The following is a 23,538-nucleotide window of genomic DNA, read 5'->3' on the forward strand; positions in this document are numbered from 1 at the left end:
GGTTTTGGTGGAGGGGGAGTTGGAGTATATTGTGGAGAAGATTTTGGATTCTCGTGTTTCAAGACGGAGACTCCAGTATCTGGTTAAGTGGAAGGGTTATGCTCAGGAAGATAATTCCTGGGTCTTTGCCTCTGATGTCCATGCTCCCGATCTTGTTCGTGCCTTTCATATGGCTCATCCTGGTCGTCCTGGGGGCTCTGGTGAGGGTTCGGTGACCCCTTAAGGGGGGTACTGTTGTGAATTCTGTGGCAGAGCTCCCTCTTGTGGTCACAAGTGGTAGTTCTGCTGATTCTCTCTGTGAGCTTCCTTTGGTGGAGGGAAGTGGTACTGCGGCTTCTGAGTTTCCTTCCTCAGGTGATGTGGTGAAGTCGTTAGGTGCTGCTCTATTTAACTCCACCTTGTGCTTTGATCCTGGCCTCCAGTCAATGTTCTAGTATTGGACCTGTTTCCTCCTGGATCGTTCCTGTGGCCTGCTGCTCTGCATAGCTAAGTTCCGCTTTGCTGTTTTGTTTGCTGTTTTTTTCTGTCCAGCTTGTCTATTTTTGTTTTTTCCTGCTTGCTGGGAGCTCTGGGACGCAGAGGGTGTACCTCCGTGCCGTTAGTTCGGTACGGAGGGTCTTTTTGCCCCCTTTGCATGGTTTTTGTAGGGTTTTGTGTTGACCGCAAAGTTACCTTTCCTATCCTCGCTCTGTTCAGAAAGTCGGGCCTCACTTTGCTAAATCTATTTCATCTCTACGTTTGTCTTTTCATCTTTACTCACAGTCATTATATGTGGGGGCTGCCTTTTCCTTTGGGGTATTTCTTTGAGGCAAGGCAGGCTTATTTTCTATCTTCAGGCTAGCTAGTTTCTCAGGCTGTGTCGAGTTGCATAGGGAGCGTTAGACGCAATCCACGGCTGCCTTTAGTGTGTTGGTGAGGATTAGGGATTGCGGTCAGCAGAGTTTCCACGTCTGAGTTCGTTCTATGTTTTTGGGTTATTGTCAGGTCACTGTATGTGCTCTGACCTCAATGTCCATTGTGGTACTGAATTACCTTATCATGACAGCGCGCGTCTCCGAGTACTGTGGCTCTGACCGATGGGCGGAGTCACTTCCGGGTGAACGCGCGTCACTTCCGGGTCACTCAGGTGCGTTCCACAATGGAGCGCACGCCGGCCGGCATGCTCAATGGCGGAGACGGGCATACAGGCAGCATTACAGGGGCGTTCCAGATCGGACCCCCCCCCCTCCAATTGAGCAACATGGCGAGTAGGAGCACCATGACACTGGGCCATCGATCCTATTTTAGATGTCCGGGTAGCAAGGTAAGCTGTCTGACAGTTACTCTACGTGACGACATGGACGGTGACAGACCCCCTTGCTCTGCAGATGCCAGCGTTCCCCCTCCTGTTGTAAGTAGCAGGTGTCGGGCCCAACTATCCTGTGTATGCGTATGTGCATATATATATATATATATATATATATATATATATATATATATATATATGTGTGTGTAGAGGTATATATGTATATATACCCCTAAGTGGCTTAGCAAACTCTTCTTCTCTTTTATAGGGAGAAAGGGTTTCTGATCCTAAGAGGTCAAGCCGCAAATGTAAAGTGTGTACGGCCAGACTCCCATCAACATACGGGAAAATGCTCTGCCAGTCCTGTACGGATGAGGTCCTACGCGCTGAATAACCCTCTTTGCTGGATAGCATCAGATCCCTCATTAAAGATGAGGTCCATTCTTCTATGGCTACCTTCTCACAGATGTCGGTGCCTCAGCCACCCCCTCCAAAAAAGAGGAAAAAAGCCCCAGTAGAATCCGGCCCAGACTCGGGAGAAATCCAGTCCTCGGGTTCGGAGGATGATTGGGAAAATGAAGGCTCCACTTTTACCCCCACCCTTGAACCAGAAAACAAAAAATGCTATTTTAATTCTGAGGACATGAGTGACCTAATTCGTATAGTAAGAGGCACCATGGGGGTGGAGGATGAAGAAGTTACACGGTACAGGATGAGATGTTTGAGGGTCTAAAACCCACAGATCAAAAAGGGTTTCCAGTACATAACAATATATGAAACCTAATTCTACATGAATGGGACCTCCCTGAAAAAGGTCTGACTGTTCCATCAGAACTAAAGAACCGGTTTCCATTGGACGGGGATAACTCCTTATGGGAGACCCCGAAAGTGGATGTACAGGTGTCCAGGGTGACTAAGAAAACAGCCCTTCCCTTTGAGGACTCTTCTCAACTCAAGGATCCGATGGATCGTAAGATAGAGAGTTTATTAAAAAAAAGTCCTGGGACACCTCCACAAATTTACTGAAGTCCAATATAGCCTCCACTTGCGTGGCCAGATCTCTGTTCATCTGGTTACGCAAGCTTGAGGATCACTTGACACAGGGCACCCCAAGAGAGGAAATTTTAGACTCCCTCCCCCTGCTACAGAAAGCAACGGGGTTCCTAGATGATGCTTCTGCTGAATCGGTCCGAGTAGCCGCGAAAGCTGCCGTCCTCTCCAATTCATCCAGGAGAGCACTTTGGATAAAATCCTGGGGAGGCGATTTAATCTCCAAGTCCAAATTATGTAGCATACCCTTACAGGGTCATAATGTATTTGGACCCATTCTGGATGATATTTTGAATAAGTCAGGAGATAAAACGAAATCTCTCCCTGAGCAGAAAATTCCTAAAAAACGCTTTTTTCTCCCCTCCCGTGACCAGTCTTCACAGAGAGGAAAAGGCAAAACGGGAAGATGGAGTTATCCCAAGGAAGGCAGGGGCAAAAATATCCTGGCCCCTCAGGCCCAGCAAACCCCAGATAAGCAATGACTGTGCTCCGGTCGGGGGTCGACTCACTCTTTTTCACCAAGTGGCAGACCATCTCCACAAATCAGTGGGTCCTTCGTACCTTACAAGAGGGACTAAAAATAGAATTCGAGAGACCACCCCCACGATGCTTAAGGATAACTTCATTTCAAACCCCAGACCTCCAAAACTCCTTGTTAAAGCATCTACAAAAACTACTGCGATCAAATGTCATCTCGCAGATACCGAAACTGGAAGAAGGACGTGGTCATTATTCACGTCTCTTTCTGATAACCAAACCGTCGGGGAAAAACAGGATTATTATAAATTTGAAACCCTTAAACGAATCAGTCCTGTACAGGAGATTCAAAATGGAGACAATCAAATCCGTAATCCCCTTCATCGGTCAAAATTGGATGATGGCAACTGTGGATGTGAGGGATGCGTAATACCATGTGCCAATGCACCCAGAAATTCCTCAGATTCGCAGTCTCCAAGGGGCACCAGATCGAATATTTCTAATTCAATGTCCTCCCCTTCGGCATCTCATCAGCCCCACGTGTTTTCACAAAAATTATGGCGGAAGCAATAATCTTCATCCGTCAACAAGGAATATGCATCGTCCCGTATTTGGACGACTTCCTTTTTATGGCACCATCTGCTCCCTGTCTGGAAACAGACGTATCAAAGACCCTGGAAATATTACAAACCCTGGGTTGGATCCTAAATCTGGAAAAATCAGAGATCCATCCCTCCACAAGGAGGACATTTCTGGGGGTGCTACTAGATTCGAAAGAAAGAACATCGTTCCTACCCAGAGATCATCAGATCAACCTGGTCCGCAAGGCAACCAAATTCAGAGGCCAGTGTGCACAGACCCTCAGGGAGTCAATGTCTGTACTAGGATCCCTGACCGCATGTATCTAAGCAGTTTCCTGGGCTCAGGCTCACACACGAGCACTCCAGACGTACGCGCTTCTACATTCCAGGAGACGACAGACTCCATTGAATCAAACGATTCTTCTCCCTGGCCATGTAAAATCCGCTCTAAAATGGTGGCTAGATTACCTAAATCTCCAGAGAGGAGTCAGCTGGGATCACCTTCCCCTAAAAACACTTCGCTCAGATGCCAGCAAGAGAGGCTAGGTGCAGTGGTAGAGGGTTTCCACTTTCAGGGACAATGGGCATCGAATATCAGCAACAGTTCCTCGAATCTAAGAGAACTAAAAGCTGTGGAAGAAGCCCTAAAGGCGTCATCTACACTGATCAAACATCACCACGTTCGTATTTACTCCGACAATATGACCACAGTAGCCTATCTACGACACCAGGGGGGAACAATAGCGACAGGGTCTGTTCCGCAGGACTGGCGCATAGCAAATGTGGTGCCAATATTCAAAAAGGGCTCTAAAAGTGAACCTGGAAATTATAGGCCAGTAAGTCTAACCTCTATTGTTGGTAAAATATTTGAAGGGTTTCTGAGGGATGTTATTCTGGATTATCTCAATGAGAATAACTGTTTAACTCCATATCGGCATGGGTTTATGAGAAATCGCTCCTGTCAAACCAATCTAATCAGTTTTTATGAAGAGGTAAGCTATAGACTGGACCACGGTGAGTCATTGGACGTGGTATATCTCGATTTTTCCAAAGCGTTTGATACCGTGCCGCACAAGAGGTTGGTACACAAAATGAGAGTGCTTGGGCTGGGGGAAAATGTGTGTAAATGGGTTAGTAACTGGCTTAGTGATAGAAAGCAGAGGGTGGTTATAAATGGTATAGTCTCTAACTGGGTCGCTGTGACCAGTGGGGTACCGCAGGGGTCAGTATTGGGACCTGTTCTCTTCAACATATTCATTAATGATCTGGTAGAAGGTTTACACAGTAAAATATCGATATTTGCAGATGATACAAAACTATGTAAAGCAGTTAATACAAGAGAAGATAGTATTCTGCTACAGATGGATCTGGATAAGTTGGAAACTTGGGCTGAAAGGTGGCAGATGAGGTTTAACAATGATAAATGTAAGGTTATACACATGGGAAGAGGGAATCAATATCACCATTACACACTGAACGGGAAACCACTGGGTAAATCTGACAGGGAGAAGGACTTGGGGATCCTAGTTAATGATAAACTTACCTGGAGCAGCCAGTGCCAGGCAGCAGCTGCCAAGGCAAACAGGATCATGGGGTGCATTAAAAGAGGTCTGGATACACATGATGAGAGCATTATACTGCCTCTGTACAAATCCCTAGTTAGACCGCACATGGAGTACTGTGTCCAGTTTTGGGCACCGGTGCTCAGGAAGGATATAATGGAACTAGAGAGAGTACAAAGGAGGGCAACAAAATTAATAAAGGGGATGGGAGAACTACAATACCCAGATAGATTAGCGAAATTAGGATTATTTAGTCTAGAAAAAAGACGACTGAGGGGCGATCTAATAACCATGTATAAGTATATAAGGGGACAATACAAATATCTCGCTGAGGATCTGTTTATACCAAGGAAGGTGACGGGCACAAGGGGGCATTCTTTGCGTCTGGAGGAGAGAAGGTTTTTCCACCAACATAGAAGAGGATTCTTTACTGTTAGGGCAGTGAGAATCTGGAATTGCTTGCCTGAGGAGGTGGTGATGGCGAACTCAGTCGAGGGGTTCAAGAGAGGCCTGGATGTCTTCCTGGAGCAGAACAATATTGTATCATACAATTATTAGGTTCTGTAGAAGGACGTAGATCTGGGTATTTATTATGATGGAATATAGGCTGAACTGGATGGACAAATGTCTTTTTTCGGCCTTACTAACTATGTTACTATGTTACTATGTATGTAACAAAGTATGCCTCTCTGAAAGAGGTAGCTGCAAAAATATTTTTCTGGGCAGAGAAAAACCTTCTGTCGATCACAGCGGTACATGTGAGGGGGTTGGACAACACTCAGGCGGATTCCTCAGCAGGAAAGACGTTCATCCAGCAGAGTGGTCCCTAGACCAAACAGTGTTTCAGTCACTAACCTCAAAATGGGGTACTCCAGAGGTGGATCTATTCGCCAACAGGCAAAATGCGAAGGTGGAAACATTTTTCTCCCTTCATCACAGAGACAAGGCGCAGGGAATAGATGCCTTCTCACAGCAGTGGAGATTCAACCTTGCATATGCCTTTCCACCCATTCCCATGCTGGCGAAAACTCTACAAAAGATCAGGACAGACCAAGTTACCTCAATCTTGATTGCCCCATTGTGGCCTGGGAGGAGTTGGTACGGTTCCCTATTAGACATGGCCCTGGAAGGTCCCTACCTTCTACCTCAAAAACTCTATCTCCTACACCAGGGTCCCCTACTACATCTGGACCTAAGCAGATTGAACTTGGCAGCATGGCTACTGAAGCCACAATTGTAAAAGCCAAAGGACTCTCGGATGAGGTAATCCAGACGTTCCAAAAAAGCAGAAAGGCGGTAACCAATTCCATCTATACTAAGGTCTGGAAAAAAATTTGTCCTGTGCTACCCGGAAATTCCAGACCCCTTCAATCCTAATAACCTAAAAAGATTTTCCGTGGCCAAGATGGAAATTAACCCCTTAGGCCTATCCTTTTTACCGACAGGTGCTGTACAAAGCAACCAATTAAATCCTAATGCTAGTAAAGTCAGACAGTAGGGTAAGTAACTCTGTCCTGTAATATAATTCAATAGTGGATCCCAGAATAATAGAGAGGGGATTTTTAAAGTAGATAAATATAATTTTATTAAATATAGTCAATACAAAAATAGAACAAACACATAACCAGAACAGCAGATATTCAAGGAAAAACAACTAAAATGTTGTCGGTACCAGCAGAAAAACTGCATAAGTGATAGCGATAAGAGAAAAAAAGAAAGAAAAGACGTGTCCCAGCGGACGCAGCGGCAAACATACTATAAAAAAAAACAGCCAGGAAGTACGATAATCGGCTGATCATAAATGCTGGGAATAGGTATCCAACTCCTGGCTATCAGTGATATACAGGGGGCTATATATTGCTGTAGTGGTCAGTCACTAGTGTTCACAATAACAGACGATCATCCAGCACAGCCCAACAGTGGCAACAGTACAACACTGGCAATGGGTAGAATTCTAAGTCTAACGACCTCGGCTAGATATAGCATACTCGGCCATCCACTGAGTAAAATGTAGCAAGAATCTTAGAATTTTTACAGAAGGGCTTGGAAATAGGCCTTACTCCTAGCACACTCAAATGTCAAGTATCGGCCCTTAGTATCTTTTTTGATTTAAATTTAGCCAACCACATCTGGATCAAGCGATTTATGACAGCAGCATCCAGAATTTGTCCTACAATCCGTAGTAAGGTGCCTTCATGGGACATCAATTCAGTGCTTAACGGTCTAACCCAGGATCCATTTGAACCCCTGGATGCTATAACCATAAAGAATTTAACTCTTAAAACAGTCTTTCTAGTCGCAATCACTACGGCTAGACGTATTGGAGAGTTACAGGCTACAGGCCCTGTCAATACAAGAACCTTATCTAATGTTCACTACGGATAGCATTATACTAAGACTAGACCGGTCCTTTTTGCCTAAAGTGGTCTCAAATTTCCACAGAGATCAGGACATTGTACTACATTCATTCTGCCCGAACCCCTCCAACCCTAAAGAACAGATGTTCACAGTGTGGACCTATCTTACTTACAACAGACTGAAGCCTGGCGAATTGATCAAAATTTATTCATCCAGTTCTCAGGACGAAACAAAGGAAAGAAGGCGGCAAAAAACACTATTGCAAACTGGATAAAACAGTCTATTTGTCTGGCATATTCATCACAGGGACTGGATCCACCTGCCTCTCTGAAAGCACACTCTACCCGAGTAATGGCAACATCATGGGCAGACAGGGGGAATGCTTCATCAGAGCAGATATGCAGAGCCGCCACCTGGTCGTCTATCCATACGTTAACCAGACATTACCGGCTAAATTTCAATAGGGATTTAACATTTGGCAGACGTGTTCTGCAGGCCGTGATCCCTCCCTAGAGAAATTAGCAGTGGTACTACTCCGAAGTGACTGTCGTGGAAGGTGACTAGAGAAAATAGAATTAGGATCACCGGTAATTCGGTTTCTAGGAACCTTCCACGACAGCACTAATTTCCCTCCTTATCTGATATTTTTATTTGATGATTCCTGCACTTTTGTGGTAACTATTCATGCTACTGTGTCCAGGAAAACATTGGCGGTGCAGGAAGGGGATGGGTATTTAACCTCTTTGTGTTCCTGTCCCCTATTAGGGCGGGTGAAGACAACCTCTGTAGTGGCTGTCATGGAAGGTTCCTAGAAACCGAATTACCGGTAATCCTAATTCTATTTTTTGTCATTTGTTACACAGCTTTACAGCTCTACAGCTCTATTTACTTAGCCATAGGAGTTTCCCCTACCACCACCACTTTCATTACTTTGGCCCAGCTCGCTATCTACACTACCTTCCCCTGTTTTACAGTAATTGCCCTTCCCCTAGTCCCTAGATTAAATACTCCTCCAACCTTCTCCCCATTGATGTGCATCTCATTCCTAGCATAAAGTATGTAGCCAATAAAGAAGTCAGAGCAGTACTCCAGGAACCCAAAACTCTCCTCCTTACACCAATTTAGTCCACCTCTTGTCTCGCGCATCAAGGCTCATACATATGTGCTCCTAAAGCCTCACCTATCTTCATAATACGTGCACCCACAGCCATCTATTGATGCCGTTTTACTAAGTGTCCTTTAGACACATGACCAATCATATCCACCAACTAATACCCAACTGATGAAGGTCCAGGTGACTGAAACATTTTTGGTACTACAATAAAATCCTCACAGCATTAAGTTGAGTGCCAGGTTTTTTCTATTGCAGCTTCTGTTTGAAGACTGCCATTGAAGGAGACCTCGACACCTCTTGTGGCAGCCTGTTCCACTCATTGATCACCCTCACAATCAATAACATTTTCCTAATATCTAATTCGTATCTTCTCCCTTTGTTTCATTCCATTGTGTCTTGTGTTTCCATGTGCAAATGAGAGATAAGTCTCCTCTTGGCCTTCTTTTTTTTACAAGCTAAACATTCCAAGATTCCTTACCCGTAGGACATACTTTGCATTCCGCTTGCCGTCTTGGTAGCTCTTCTCTGAACTTGCTCCAGTTCCTCGATGTCTTTTTTTTTTTTGTTTGTTTTTTTTTAAATGTGGGGAAAAGAACTGAACACAGTATTCCAGAGCAGGCCTGACCAAGGAGGAGTAGAGGGGGATAATTACTGCATGTCATTTATACTCTATGCTTCTCTTAATACATCACAGAACTGTTTGCCTTGTTTGCTGCTGCAACACACTGTTGACTCATGCACAGTCTGTGATCTATTAGTATACCCAAGTCTTTTTTCCCACGTTTTGTTGCTTAGTTCTTAGTTGCATTTCTCCCTGTAAAATGCCATTCTATTAGTAGCTGCCCATTTTTCAAGCTTATCTAGATCTTTCTGAATGCTTTCTCTGGTCAGTTCTGCAACCATTGATGGCATCTCTTGGTTCCTCCATATATTGATGACACATTGAAACACTAAAGCTCAAAGGGGTCAATGCTTTTCTAGATGCTTCTGAATCCTTTCTCTAGTCAGCTCTGCATCCATTGACGGTGTCAAGATCTGTTGGTTCCTTAAAATGGTCTGCTTTATGGGAACAAGCACACACCTTCCTTACATTTTAAGTGTTTAGCAATCTTCACTTAATATGTGGGCATCGTGTGAGCACTGCTGTCAATCACGGCTACTGATTACTGGATGTTAATGCCAAATGGCTGTGAGCACTGCAGGCAATCCTTGGCTATTAATTGTCTGCAATATTCACAATTTGTTTGAGCTGGAAAAACACTGATGGCAGGACTTCGCCACATTGAAAAAACTATTATGGAATGTTTATGAACATTTCAGAAAGTTTCAAGTGTGCATTTGAGAACATTTTTCAGATGTCTACACCAATTAAGCATCTGTAAGTTGTACTGCCAAAACAAGTCCTATGGAGACCCAACTAAATGTACCTAAAGGATGTACTGCTGTTGTCTTGGTACCATATTACGCTGGATACCTTCAGAGATCTTTTGGAGTCCATGCCTCAATGGGTTAGAGCAGTTTTGGCAGCGCTAGAGGGACCTACTTAATTTTCGGTGATATTAATGTTATGACTGGTATATTAATATCTTTCTTTATAGTATGGAAGTATAGTTTAAAAAGTTTTTTTTTCTAGGTTTATTATTTTTTCACATATAAAAGCAGAATTGGTAACTTTGGAAAATAAGTGAATAAACCTACTAAGAACAGCTTCCTGTCACTGCCTTGATTAAAAGAGCATACTAATAGTATATATTTATGACCTTTAGGCTGTATTTAGATTTGCCAAACAGTCATTATTTTCTGCAACAAATATGCAATTATTGAAACTATTGAAACTTTGTCATTGTCTGTTAAAACCTTATCATACTCCAGCATATTTTCTTCATTAGTTGTAGGGAGAGTTTTAATTGCTCGATCTTTTTAATTTTGCTAGAAACTCAGAAAACATACCAAATATTTTTTAAAGCAAGCTAAGCTACTAGAAACAGTTTGTCTGAATTGTGTAAGACTTTTGAGCAAAAAGATGAAAATATTAATTTGCAGCACTTTAATTTGCATGCTTCTATTTAGAGGGAACCCTTCAGTTGATTCATGCTGCCCGAACTTTAGACAGCAAGATTCAGACACTGACTGCCTTGTTGCAGTCATGTAGGTTTTACAGTGAAACTCTACAGTGACTCGGCACCTCAGAGAAAACATACTCTGAAAAGGCAGCAGGGTCTATGCATTTCAGATGACTAGCTGGCAGCTTTTTAATGCTTATCTAGACTGACTGGTCTCTCCCAAAGTGTGTGTATAGGGAGAGACCTGTCAGTCATGGGGAGCTGGGCAGAGAAGCAAACATGGGGCCGGCCTTGGACTAGTCATGCAAAACTTTCCAAGGCTGCTGTTCAAAGCATGTGTTCTAATGTCTGATTCATGCTGCCTGTTATTCGGAAAGCATGAATATACTGACTGGTTGCTTTTAAATATCGATATACGCTGCAGGTAGACAAGAATGGGGAGGTTTTAGCATCCATAAAAAATTTTTAACTTGGAACAAAAAATATTGTTGCCTGAGATTTAACCTGTTTTTAGGTCCATTTTTGTCCCCGATTCTAAATCTGTCCTTATTTGTCTTCCATAAGCTCTAGTTAATGAGATGTTTCAAGAAGGTGGAAAACAAATTTGACTCGCTTGTCTTCTTATAAGCAGTATACACTTCATATATACACAATATGAAGGCAGATCGGAAAATAATGGAGTGGGGATGTAGGTTTTAAAATTCAATTTTAGGAAGATGAACGTCTATCCAGATAGCGCAATTTGGTGTAAATGCTAAAATGTCTCAATTCTATAATTACTTAAGGCTATGTGCACACAGGGCGTTATTGATGCATTTTCGTGGTGGTTTTTCCACTTGGAAATGGGCCAAAAACGCTATGGAATCCTTATGCAAGCTAATTCAATGACAATCCTGAAGTGTTGTGCACATGGTCAGTAAATTTCCTTAAGTATTTGAAATGCGTTTTTTTCTGCAGCATATCAATTCTTTGTGCGTTTCTGCACCATTTTTCACCTATTGCCTTCAATTGAGTCAGTCAAATCCACTACAAAAATGCAGGTATAAAAATGTTTGCGGATTTGCTGAGTTTTTGTTTTGTGTTTTACCGGCTTCCTATGGTGTTTCCCACGCTGTAATCTGTGTGACAGCTTGAGAGACACCGATGCGGTTGTTCTTATCAGCAGGAACGCAACGTCGGTCAGAGAGCCTAAGGGATCATGCTGTCAGATGTCCGCATGACCCCGCATCTGTGACTGGGACCCACGGTAACGCTACCACCAGTACTGTCGGTCAGAATGCTGCAGGGTAACATTGTCAGATGTCAGTGTGACCCCGCAGCTGTGACTGTGACCTGCAGCGGTGGTCTGCGGTAAAGCACTTACCGTAGGTCAGCAGGTGTAGGCTGATGAGACTACGGCTCCCATTGGGCTACGTCTGCTGTCACTGATAACAGTGATAGCAGGTGTCGCTTTTGAGAGACGTAGTATCTTCTGCCGGCGAGTGTGCTCACAGTTGGGAAAAAAGTAAAATAATTACATACACATTCACATAAAAATAAAAGTCCATTATACTCACCTAACACCAAATTCCCAACGCCCTTGTCTCCTAGAAATAATGTTAAATAATAAACCACCATCTACTCACCTTTCTGCCATAGTCCACGTAATCCTGAGTGTAAAACGGTGATCTTGTGTGTAGAACAGTCACATCGGGCGATGTGACTGCTCTACCTGGCCGCCGGCGATAAACTGACAGGAGGTAATCGCTACCGCAGTGTATTGCTGAGCTGCCATGAGAGTTCTCCGGAGTTCATTAGTTTCGGTGCTCTCACTTATGGCAACGCTGCGTGACAACTTTCTCACAGCAGCTCAGTGATACACTGCGATACACTGCGAGAGCGATTAACTCCTGTCAGTGTATTTCCGGCTGTCTTAAAGAGCAGTCACATTAGTGACTGCTCTCAAAGTGATCAGGATCGTCGTGGGACATTATGGATTACCTTCTCTGTGGACAGGTTAGGAACATTGTGGTTTTTTTTTATTTTTGTTACAGGAGATGTTGGCTTCGGTGGATTAGGCGTTCGGTGAGTATGGTTTAGTTAAGATTCATTAAAGGAGTCTGTGTCATTATTTCAAATAAAGGACTTTATTCTGGATGTCTGTGTTTTTTCTACAATATCACTAAGGGTTTACTAATGGATAGGTGTCTTATAGACACTTCTCCATTACTAAACATGTTGGCTTGATGTCACCTAACAATACAAAGGTGATATCAACCCCACAAATGTGAACCCCACTTGCCACCGCTACAGGGCAAGTGGGAAGAGCGTGACTAAGCACCAGATTTGGTACATCTTCTAAATGCGCCTTTTCTGGGGTGGCTGAAAGCTGATGTTTTTAGTCTGGGAGGGGCCAATATCCATGGCCCCTTCCTATTCTGTTAATATCGGCCTGCAGTTGTCTGCATTGCCTTGGCTGGTTAGATTTTATAGGGGGACCCTATGTCAATTTTTTTCTGGAGTCCCCCTGTAAACTAAACAGCTGAGAGCTGTTAACAGCCTGGGAACCTTTATGGCTATTGGCTCCCTCCCTTCAGCTGTCGGCTTTCCTTCTGCTGTTATTAAAATTATGCAGGAGCCCACATAATTTTTTTAATTAAAATTAAGTCTCTGTCTAGTTACAGCCTATGTATGTTCGTTCTGTTAACGCTCCTACATAGGCTGGTGACAATGTGTGTTTGTGTTTACTTATCGACTTGTTGATGAAGGTGTCGGGCTGACACCTTTTCATTACTAAGCCTAGGGCTAGGTGTCAATGACAGCTGCTGACACCAAGCCCTAACCCTAATCTTACTCTGATGCCACACTGCATCAGCATGAAAAAGGTGGTGTTGAACCAAGAAATTGCATCACAAAACTTTTTTTTTTATATATCTTTATTTAGCTCTAAAAAGCATTCATTGCTGTACAAACACACATGCAAAAACTCATACAAAAACGTGTTTTTTCTGCCGAGTTTTTCCTGCCAAGAGATGCAAAAACCTTGTAGAAATTTCTGCAAGCAAATACTCAATGTGGAGACATATCCTAAAGGTGAAAAAAATTATATTATCAGAAGCAGCATAAGGGAAGTTAATGGGAAAAAAGAGAAGGATTTTCCAAAAGTAAAAGGGATGAAGTTACATTTTGAGTAAAAATGACTGCTACAGATGAATGAAAAATGGAAACTACTAAGTTCAAGTAGTGACTGTGTAAAACGGACCTAAAGAGGTGGTCCTCTACAATGTATAATTTGCCCATTGATTTAAACCTTTTTTAAATAAGTTTTTTTGTGAATACCTTATGTTGCTATATGTGCCTGTGACCGTCGCTATCGCTGCTCACTCAGTCCGTATCACATGACCCCAGCTGTAATCTCCACTTGAGTTCTGGAATCCCTTTGATCCATTCGTGACTTAGTCGCATGTACTCCCGACTGACAGCCCAGCATCTAGCTGTGTGACGTGCGGGAGCCCAGTCAGTCAGGGGAGTGCATGCGGCTGGATCATGCCTGGATGAATGAAGGGATTCTGGAACTTGGCGTGATGTCAGTGGTGACTGCAGCTTAGGTCACGTGATTCGGACTGCAGCGATAGCACCACTCACAGGCACATATAGCAACAGAAGATATTCACAAAAATTCTTATTTAAAAGGTTTAAATCAATGTGCTAATTCTACATTGTAGTGGACCACGTTTTTAAAGGTGCACACTGACTGACCTGACTGCATTGTCTAAACACCTGCTGATCGGCTACATGCGAGCTGACCAGCTGCAGTTTGATAGTCTGTTTAGACAACTGCACTTGAACATGCACAGAACAAACATTAATATGAGCATTCTGTAGGCATAGAATATCATTGTTCACGGCAGCACATGCACTTCTTATATTGAGTGCTGATTTCATCTGTGCTATTATGGCATACCATGATGTAACTTGAAGCTTCTGGTCCCCAATAGAAAGCCTTATCTCACCCGGTGGTATTTATAATATAGTACTTGTGTAACAGAGTCAATGTAAAGCCTTATCTGGCCCCAGGGCCCAGGTGAGACTGCTACTTTGGCACTCTTTATAGCTATCTTGTGGTGTTCTTTGTGCCTGTGCTTCTTATGGTGCAGTTAAATGGCATCCATAACAAACCGTGTCACAGCAGATCTGCCATAACTTTGTTAAAAATGTCAGTGCAAACAGCAAATTATTGTTATTGTGGTCACCTAAATATATGTGCATTTTTTTCTTATTTAGATGGGCACACGTAATGTGCGCAATAGCTGTCCCAGAAGTAAGATTTGAAAATGTGATGGAGCGATCCCAAATAGATACCAGCGGAATTCCTCTGGAAAGGTTGAAATTGGTAAGTAAGCAACAAGTAAAAATTGTGAGAATTAAAAAGGGAGACAAAAATAACCCCTGGTAGGGTAGCAAGTCCCAAAAGCACATCCACAGTAAAGAAACCAACAAGACCAAAAGGTTGCAGGACAAAAATAATTACAAATAATAATAATTGCTTTTGTTGAATGTAGATTAAAAACATTTATGTATCTAAAACAGACATAAATATATTTTAGTGGGTGAGCCAGTTGGAAAACCCCAATAATAAAAGGGCACCAGTCACTATTCAAAAACGGTATATGAAAGGAAAAAATATATCATATGTAGTTTTTGTGTAAAGACATTGTGAGTCTCGCCCACCAAACTCCTAACGCAAATTTCACAAATGCTTAATCGTAGATTGTGTGTTGGGTCAGCCTCATATTGACTTTATTACCATTACAGTCTTTACTAGTTTTTGTATCATATATGCTTGACATTGCATATTCTTATTAAGCATTTTAACCCCTTCCCGACCCATGACGCCACGTAGGCGTCATGAAAGTCGGTGCCAATCCGACCCATGACGCCTATGTGGCGTCATGGAAAGATCGCGTCCCTGCAGGCCGGGTGAAAGGGTTAACTCCCATTTCACCCGATCTGCAGGGACAGGGGGAGTGGTAGTTTAGCCCAGGGGGGGTGGCTTCACCCCCCCCCCCCCCCCCCCCGATGCTACGATCGCTCTGATTGGCTGTTGAAAGTGAAACTGCCAATCAGAGCGATTTGTAATATCTCACCTATTATAACTGGTGAAATATTACAATCCAGCCATGGCCGATGCTGCAATATCATCGGCCATGGCTGGAAACACTAATGTGCCCCCACCCCACCGATCGCCCCCCCAGCCCTCCGATCTGGCCGGTACACTGCTCCGGCTCCCCTCCGTCCTGTGCTCCGGCTCCCCCGTGCTTTTGTCCGCTCCCCCCGTGCTCCAATCACCCTCCCCGTGCTCCAATCACCCCCCCTGCACTCCAATCCACCCCCGTGCTCCGTTCCACACCCCCGTGCTCCGTTCCACCCCCCCGTGCTCCGTTCCACCCCTCCCGCGCTCCGATCCACCCCCCCATGCTCCGATCCCATCCCCCCCGTGCTCCCCCCCCACCCCATCATACTTACCGGGGTCCGTCCGTCTTCTCCCCGGGCGCCGCCATCTTCCAAAATGGCGGGCGCATGCGCAGTGCGCCCGCCGAATCTGCCGGCCGGCAGACTCGTTCCAAAGTGCATTTTTATATCTCAGTGATCAAAATAAAAAAAATAATAAATGACCCCCCCCCCCCCCCCCATAGGTAGGGACAATAAAAAATAAAGATTTTTTTTTCCACTAATGTTAGAATAGGGGTAGGGTTAGGGCTAGGATTAGGGCTAGGGTTAGGGCTAGGGTTAGGGCTAGGGGTAGGGCTAGGGCTAGGGTTAGGGCTAGGGTTAGGGCTAGGGTTAGGGGTAGGGTTAGGGTTAGGGCTAGGGTTACGGGTAGGGTTACGGGTAGTGTTACGGGTAGGGTTAGGGCTAGGGTTAGGGCTAGGGTTAGGGTTTCGGTATGTGCACACGTATTCTGGTCCTCTGCAGATTTTTCCGCTGCGGATTTGATAAATCCGCAGTTCTAAACCGCTGCGTATTTATGGCGGATTTACCGCGTTTTTTCTGCGCATTTCACTGCGGTTTTACAACTGCGATTTTCTATTTGAGCAGTTGTAAAACCGCTGCGGAATCCGCACAAAGAAGTGACATGCTGCGGAATGTAAACCGCTGCGTTTCCGTGCAGTTTTTCCGCAGCATGTGTACAGCGATTTTTGTTTCCTATAGGTTTACATTGAACTGTAAACTCATGGGAAACTGTAGCGGATCCGCAGCGTTTTCCGCAGCGTGTGCACATACCTTTAGAATTAGGCTATGTGCACACGGTGCGGATTTGGCTGCGGATCCGCAGCAGTGTTCCATCAGGTTTACAGTTCCATGTAAACATATGGAAACCAAATCCGCTGTGCCCATGGTGCGGAAAATACCGCGCGGAAACGCTGCGTTGTATTTTCCGCAGCATGTCAATTCTTTGTGCGGATTCCGCAGCGTTTTACACCTGTTCCTCAATAGGAATCCGCAGGTGAAATCCGCACAAAAAATACTGGAAATCCGCGGAAAATCCGCAGGTAAAACGCAGTGCCTTTTACCTGTGGATTTTTCAAAAATGATGCTGAAAAATCTCACACGAATCCGCAACGTGGGCACATAACCTTAGGGTTAGGGTTGGAATTAGGGTTGTGGTTAGGGGTGTGATTAGGGTTATGGCTACAGTTGGGATTAGAGTTAAGGGTGTGGGGGGGTTAGTGTTGGAGGTAGAATTGAGGGGTTACCACTGTTAAGGCACATCAGGGGTCTCCAAACGCAACATGGCGCCACCATTGATTCCAGCCAATCTCGTATTCAAAAAGTCAAATGGTTCTCCCTCACTTCCGAGCCCCGACGTGTGCCCAAACAGTGGTTTACCCCCACATATGGGGTACCAGCATACTCAGGATAAACTGCGCAACAATTACTGGGGTCCAATTTCTCCTGTTACCCTTGTGAAAATAAAAAAAATGCTTGCTAAAACATCATTTTTGAGGAAAGAAAAATGATTTTTTTATTTTCACGGCTCTGCGTTGTAAACGTCTGTGAAGCACTTGAGGGTTCAAAGTGCTCACCACATATCTAGATAAGTTCCTTGGGGGGTCTAGTTTCCAAAATGGGGTCACTTGTGGGGGGTTTCTACTGTTTAGCCACACCAGGGGCTCTGCAAACGCAACGTGACGCCCGCAGAGCATTCCATCAAAGTCTGCATTTCAAAAGGTCACTACTTCAATTCCGAGCCCCGGCATGTGCCCAAACAGTAGTTTACCCCCACATATGGGGTATCACCGTACTCAGGAGAAACTGAACAACAAATATTGGGGTCAAATTTCTCCTGTTACCCTTGGGAAAATTAAAAAATTCTGGGCTAAAAGATCATTTTTGAGAAAATAATTTTTTTTTTTTTTTTTCATGGCTCTGCGTTATAAACTTCTGTGAAGCACCTGGGGGTTTAAAGTGCTCAATATGCAACTAGATAAGTTCCTTGGGGGGTCTAGTTTCCAAAATGGGGTCACTTGTGGGGGAGCTCCAATGTTTAGGCACACAGGGGCTCTCCAAACGCAACATGGTGTCCGCTAACAATTGGAGCTAATTTTCCATTCAAAAAGTCAAATGGCGCGCCTTCCCTTCCGAGCCCTGCCGAGTGCCCAAACAGTGGTTTACCCCCACATATGAGGTATCGGCGTACTCGGGAGAAATTGCCCAACAAATTTTATGATCCATTTTATCCTGTTGCCCATGTGAAAATGAAAAAATTGAGGCTAAAAGAATTTTTTTGTGAAAAAAAAGTACTTTTTCATTTTTACGGATCAATTTGTGAAGCACCTGGGGGTTCAAAGTGCTCACTATGCATCTAGATAAGTTCCTTGGGGCGTCTAGTTTCCAAAATGGGGTCACTTGTGGGGGAGCTCCAATTTTTAGGCACACGGGGGCTCTCCAAACGTGACATGGTGTCCGCTAAAGAGTGGAGCCAATTTTTGATTCAAAAAGTCAAGTGGCGCTCCTTCCCTTCCAAGCCCTGCCGTGCGCCCAAACAGTGGTTTACCCCCACATATGAGGTATCAGCGTACTCAATATCACAGAAAATATAACAAATATGAATGCCCCAATTAAAGTATAATCACCGACTAAAGCATTACATAAACAAATAATTACAATACACAATAAAACGTACCATTTATTAATCTTACTGATAAAAATGACAACACTCACAACCTAAAAACGTCTACTATTAGGCTGACAAAAAGATACAGGGTGCACTCAGAACCTATTAAATAACCATCTTACCCTACCTTGCCGCGGAGGTTGGCACCCTAAAAGTCCTGCGCAATGGCGCCCCCGCTCACCGAAGACTCGCCCTAACTCACCCTGGAACACCCTCAAGTGAGGAAGATAGACAACCAGCAGACCATACAAACAGACAAACAAACAAAAAATGCAATTGGAGATGCAAAAAACAGTAAGTGCACATATGCTATAAAAGATTAGCACATATCAAGCAGAAAATTGCACTTATCCCCGTACGGCCTATAGCCTTGATATAGGATTAGACTGTACCTAGATACATGCTACCTGCCTGCGGGGGTTGGCACCCTATAATCCTGCGCAAATGGCGCCCCCGCTCTCGTCGTCTGGCCCTGATACGCCCTAATACTGCCAATTGGCAACCAGACCGAAAAAAATACACAAAAAGCAGTCCGCATGTACAGTCACCAATTAGGTAAACTATACCACCTACAATCAGCCTCAATCAGGCTGATTGTAACCTGCGGTCAGGGATGGACACTGTTCCCCACTGCTCTACCGTACACCTCCTTGAGTGATTTTTCCTCTACCCGTCACTCAGATAAGTGTAATCTTTTTAGTATGTCTCCTGATGAACCGACCTCGGGGAAACGCGTCGAGATGAACATACTGGGATATGTATATTGAGATGTTTATATTGGGTTTTGTCTATATGTTTGTGTTATTGGTGATGTCTTGTTTTTTGTTTTTTGGTTAGGTGGTATAGTTTACCTAATTGGTGACTGTACATGCGGACTGCTTTTTGTGTATTTTTTTCGGTCTGGTTGCCAATTGGCAGTATTAGGGCGTATCAGGGCCAGACGACGAGAGCGGGGGCGCCATTTGCGCAGGATTATAGGGTGCCAACCCCCGCAGGCAGGTAGCATGTATCTAGGTACAGTCTAATCCTATATCAAGGCTATAGGCCGTACGGGGATAAGTGCAATTTTCTGCTTGATATGTGCTAATCTTTTATAGCATATGTGCACTTACTGTTTTTTGCATCTCCAATTGCATTTTTTGTTTGTTTGTCTGTTTGTATGGTCTGCTGGTTGTCTATCTTCCTCACTTGAGGGTGTTCCAGGGTGAGTTAGGGCGAGTCTTCGGTGAGCGGGGGCGCCATTGCGCAGGACTTTTAGGGTGCCAACCTCCGCGGCAAGGTAGGGTAAGATGGTTATTTAATAGGTTCTGAGTGCACCCTGTATCTTTTTGTCAGCCTAATAGTAGACGTTTTTAGGTTGTGAGTGTTGTCATTTTTATCAGTAAGATTAATAAATGGTACGTTTTATTGTGTATTGTAATTATTTGTTTATGTAGTGTATCAGCGTACTCAGGACAAATTGGACAACAACTTTCGTGGTTCAGTTTCTCCTTTTACCATTGGGAAAATAAAAAAATTGTTGCTAAAAGATAATTTTTGTGACTAAAAAGTTAAATGTTCATTTTTTCCTTCCATGTTGCTTCTGCTGTTGTGAAGCACCTGAAGGGTTAATAAACTTCTTGAATGTGGTTTTGAGTACCTTGAGGGGTGCATTTTTTAGAATGGTGTCACTTTTGGGTATTTTCAGCCATATAGAACCCTCAAACTGACTTCAAATGTGAGGTGGTCCCTAAAAAAAATGGTTTTGTAAATTTCGTTGTAAAAATGAGAAATCGCTGGTCAAATTTTAACCCTTATAACTTCCTATCAAAAAAAAATTTTGTTTCCAAAATTGTGCTGAGGTAATGTAAACATGTGGGAAATGTTATTTATTAACTATTATGTGAAAATTGCGAAATTTTCGCCAAATTTCCGTTTTTATGACAAATAAACGCAGAATTTATTGACCTAAATTTACCACTAACATGAAGCCCAATATGTCACGAAAAAACAATCTCAGAACCGCTAGGATCCGTTGAAGCGTTCCTGAGTTATTACCTCATAAAGGGACACTGGTCAGAATTGCAAAAAACGGCAAGGTCTTTAAGGTCAAAATAGGCTGGGTCATGAAGGGGTTAATACATTTGTAAGCATACATATTGTTGCATAATTTGTTTTTGCGTAGTGATTGGTGCGCTTTTTTATGGCAGTTTCCCTGCTGACTCTTCTACTAATATATATTTCTGTCTGTTGTGTATGATACTTATATTTTTTTTTTAATCTACATTCTATAAAAACATTTTTTTGTTAATTGTAATTATTTCAGACCTGGCACTGTTATATTTTGTTGTTTTTGTGTTTTTTTTTTTGTTTTTTTAATTCGGCATTTTTATTGAAGAAAAAAAAAAATTTTCTCCGACATCCAGTAACCGATTACAGATTATGCACCAACATATTAGTAAGGGTCAATATATAAAAATAGCTTGAGTTTTATACCAAAATTTGTAAAGTAGCACATGCCAAATATCTACAACAATGTCACCTGTCTACCACTTGATCGGCTTCCTACGTCGTTGTGTATCTTGGTTTTTGGCTTGAAACAATATGGTGAGGTAATTCAATGTTTCAATTGTGGTTTAGCAGTAAAAAAAAATGCACCTTCTAATGCTATCCCGTGAGTATAACAGCCCTAATCGAAATGTAGTTAACTCTCTGGATGCAATTATTCAATAATGTTTCAAATTTTCCACTCTCATGTTCAAGTGTACTCCATTCACCAGATTTAGCAAGAAGTTTATTTTATTGATAAACTCTTGGATAGTTGGTCCCATCTCATCTATCCAGTCTTAAGCCAACAACTTCCTTGCCATGTAAAGTATCCTTGCTACTGCAACCTTTCCTGATCCATTAGTTTCCCAATCCTCCACATATAGCAATGTACAGACAAAATGTGAGAGAGTAGTATTAACAAAGCAGACATTATGAACGGCATCCTTAACCCCCTTCTAGAATCTTAACAATTCTCGGCAAGCCAACATGTGCATTAGTTCTGCTAAATGTTTCTTACATTTGGAGCAAATGGTGTACCTTCTTACCTCTATACTGTACAGAAATGGTGGCATTTTGTAGACTTTCAACTAGGTTAAAATGGGACAGTCTGTGTGCTTTACTAAGTGTGGTACCTTTTCCAGAACTTCTCTCCATAGATCTTCCTCAATAGGACTGATATCCCATCCTATTTCTTTTTTTACTTTAATATTATATCTACCTATGACAATTGCATTGAGATGACTCACACCAAATGATCTACATTAGCAAGAAGATGTCATTTTGTTCTAGTATAGCGCGTCTGTCCTTTCTAATGACTCCACTTGGGAAGCATTCCATAACTGTAAAAATGCTCGAGTGGTCTCCGAGTATTTGTTAGTGCTCAGAGATTTAGTTTTCGTTGCTGCAGCTTCATGATTTACGGCTGCTAGCCAGGCTTAATACATGTGGGGGTTGCCTGTTTGTTAGGGAATTCCCACATGTGTTCAGGCTGTCCAGCAGCTATAAATCATGCAGCTGAGGCGATGAAAACTAAATCTCCAAGCACTAACAAATACTCGGAAATCACCCGAGCGTGCTTGGGAAAATCCGAACAATTCGTATACTCGCTCACCACTACTAGTCCCTTGTCAACTTTGCATTGTTAGTAAATGTAAGGCGGACACTTATTCCATATAATATCATTAACCCAAAAATATCTCCAGGATCCGTCCTTTCCTCAACCCCCAATCTACTAAAATGCTTGTGCACGCCCTCATCATTTCCCGCCTTGACTACTGCAACATCCTTTTCTGTGGCCTCCCTGCTAACACCCTTGCACCTCTCCAGTCCATCCTTAACTTTGCTGCCCGACTAATCCATCTCTCTCCTCGCTACTCCTCCGCTTCCCCCCCTCTGCAAATCTCTTCACTGGCTCCCATTCCCTCAGCGTATCCAGTTCAAATTGCTAATACTGACCTACAAAGCCATCCACATATCCTGTCTCCTCCATATATCTCTGAACTAATCTCTCGATATCTTCCCTCACGTGACCTCCGGTCCTCCCAAGACCTCCTTCTCTCCTCCACACTTATTCGCTCCTCATCTAATCGCCTCCAAGACTTCTCCCGAATATCCCCCATCCTCTGGAACTCTCTGCCCCAACACGTCCGACTATCAACCACAGTCGGATCCTTCAGACGGAACCTGAAAACTCATCTCTTCAGGAAAGCCTACAGCCTGCACTGACACCGCTGCTGCCTCATCACCAACGAAGCTACCGCCTCACCAACACCGGAGCTACCGCCTCACCAACACCGGAGCTACCGCCTCACCAACACCGGAACTCCTGCAACCCTCAACCTACTGTCTCCTTCCCCATAATCCTGTAGAATGTAAGCCCGCAAGGGCAGGGTCCTCGCCCCTCTGTATCAGTCCGTCATTGTTAGTTTGTTTACTGTATGTGATATTTGTAACTTGTATGTAACCCCTTCTCATGTACAGCACCATGGAATCAATGGTGCTATATAAATAAATAATAATAATAATAACCCCTTTCTGACATCTGACGTACTATCCCGTCGAGGTGGGGTGGGCCCGTATGCCCACCGACGGGATAGTACAGCATACGCGATCGGCCGCGCTCACGGGGGTAGCGCGGCAGATCGCGGCCAGGTGTCAGCTGCCTATCGCAGCTGACATCCTGCACTATGTGCCAGGAGCGGTCATGGATTGCCCCCGGCACATTAACCCCCGGCACACCGCGATCAAACATGATCGCAGTGTTCCGCCGGTACAGGGAAGCATCGCGCAGGGAGGGGGCTCCCGGCGTGCTTCCCTGAGACCCCCGGAGCAACGCGATGTGATCGCGTTGCTCCGAGGGTC

The 23,538-nt window shown here is 43.8% G+C and overlaps 1 protein-coding gene across 1 annotated transcript in view; it reads left to right on the forward strand.

The window, feature by feature from the left end:
- The window catches only part of KDM4C (lysine demethylase 4C), a 606,931-nt gene that overhangs the window by 447,282 nt on the left and 136,111 nt on the right, over window positions 1–23,538 (forward strand). Inside the window, exon 17 of the mRNA XM_069764494.1 lies at window positions 14,754–14,862. Coding sequence (XP_069620595.1) covers window positions 14,754–14,862 — 109 coding nt within the window. The remainder of the gene's footprint in view (window positions 1–14,753; window positions 14,863–23,538) is intronic.

The sequence above is a fragment of the Ranitomeya imitator genome, chromosome 1, assembly GCF_032444005.1.
Source record: "Ranitomeya imitator isolate aRanImi1 chromosome 1, aRanImi1.pri, whole genome shotgun sequence".
Classification (NCBI taxonomy): domain Eukaryota; kingdom Metazoa; phylum Chordata; class Amphibia; order Anura; family Dendrobatidae; genus Ranitomeya; species Ranitomeya imitator.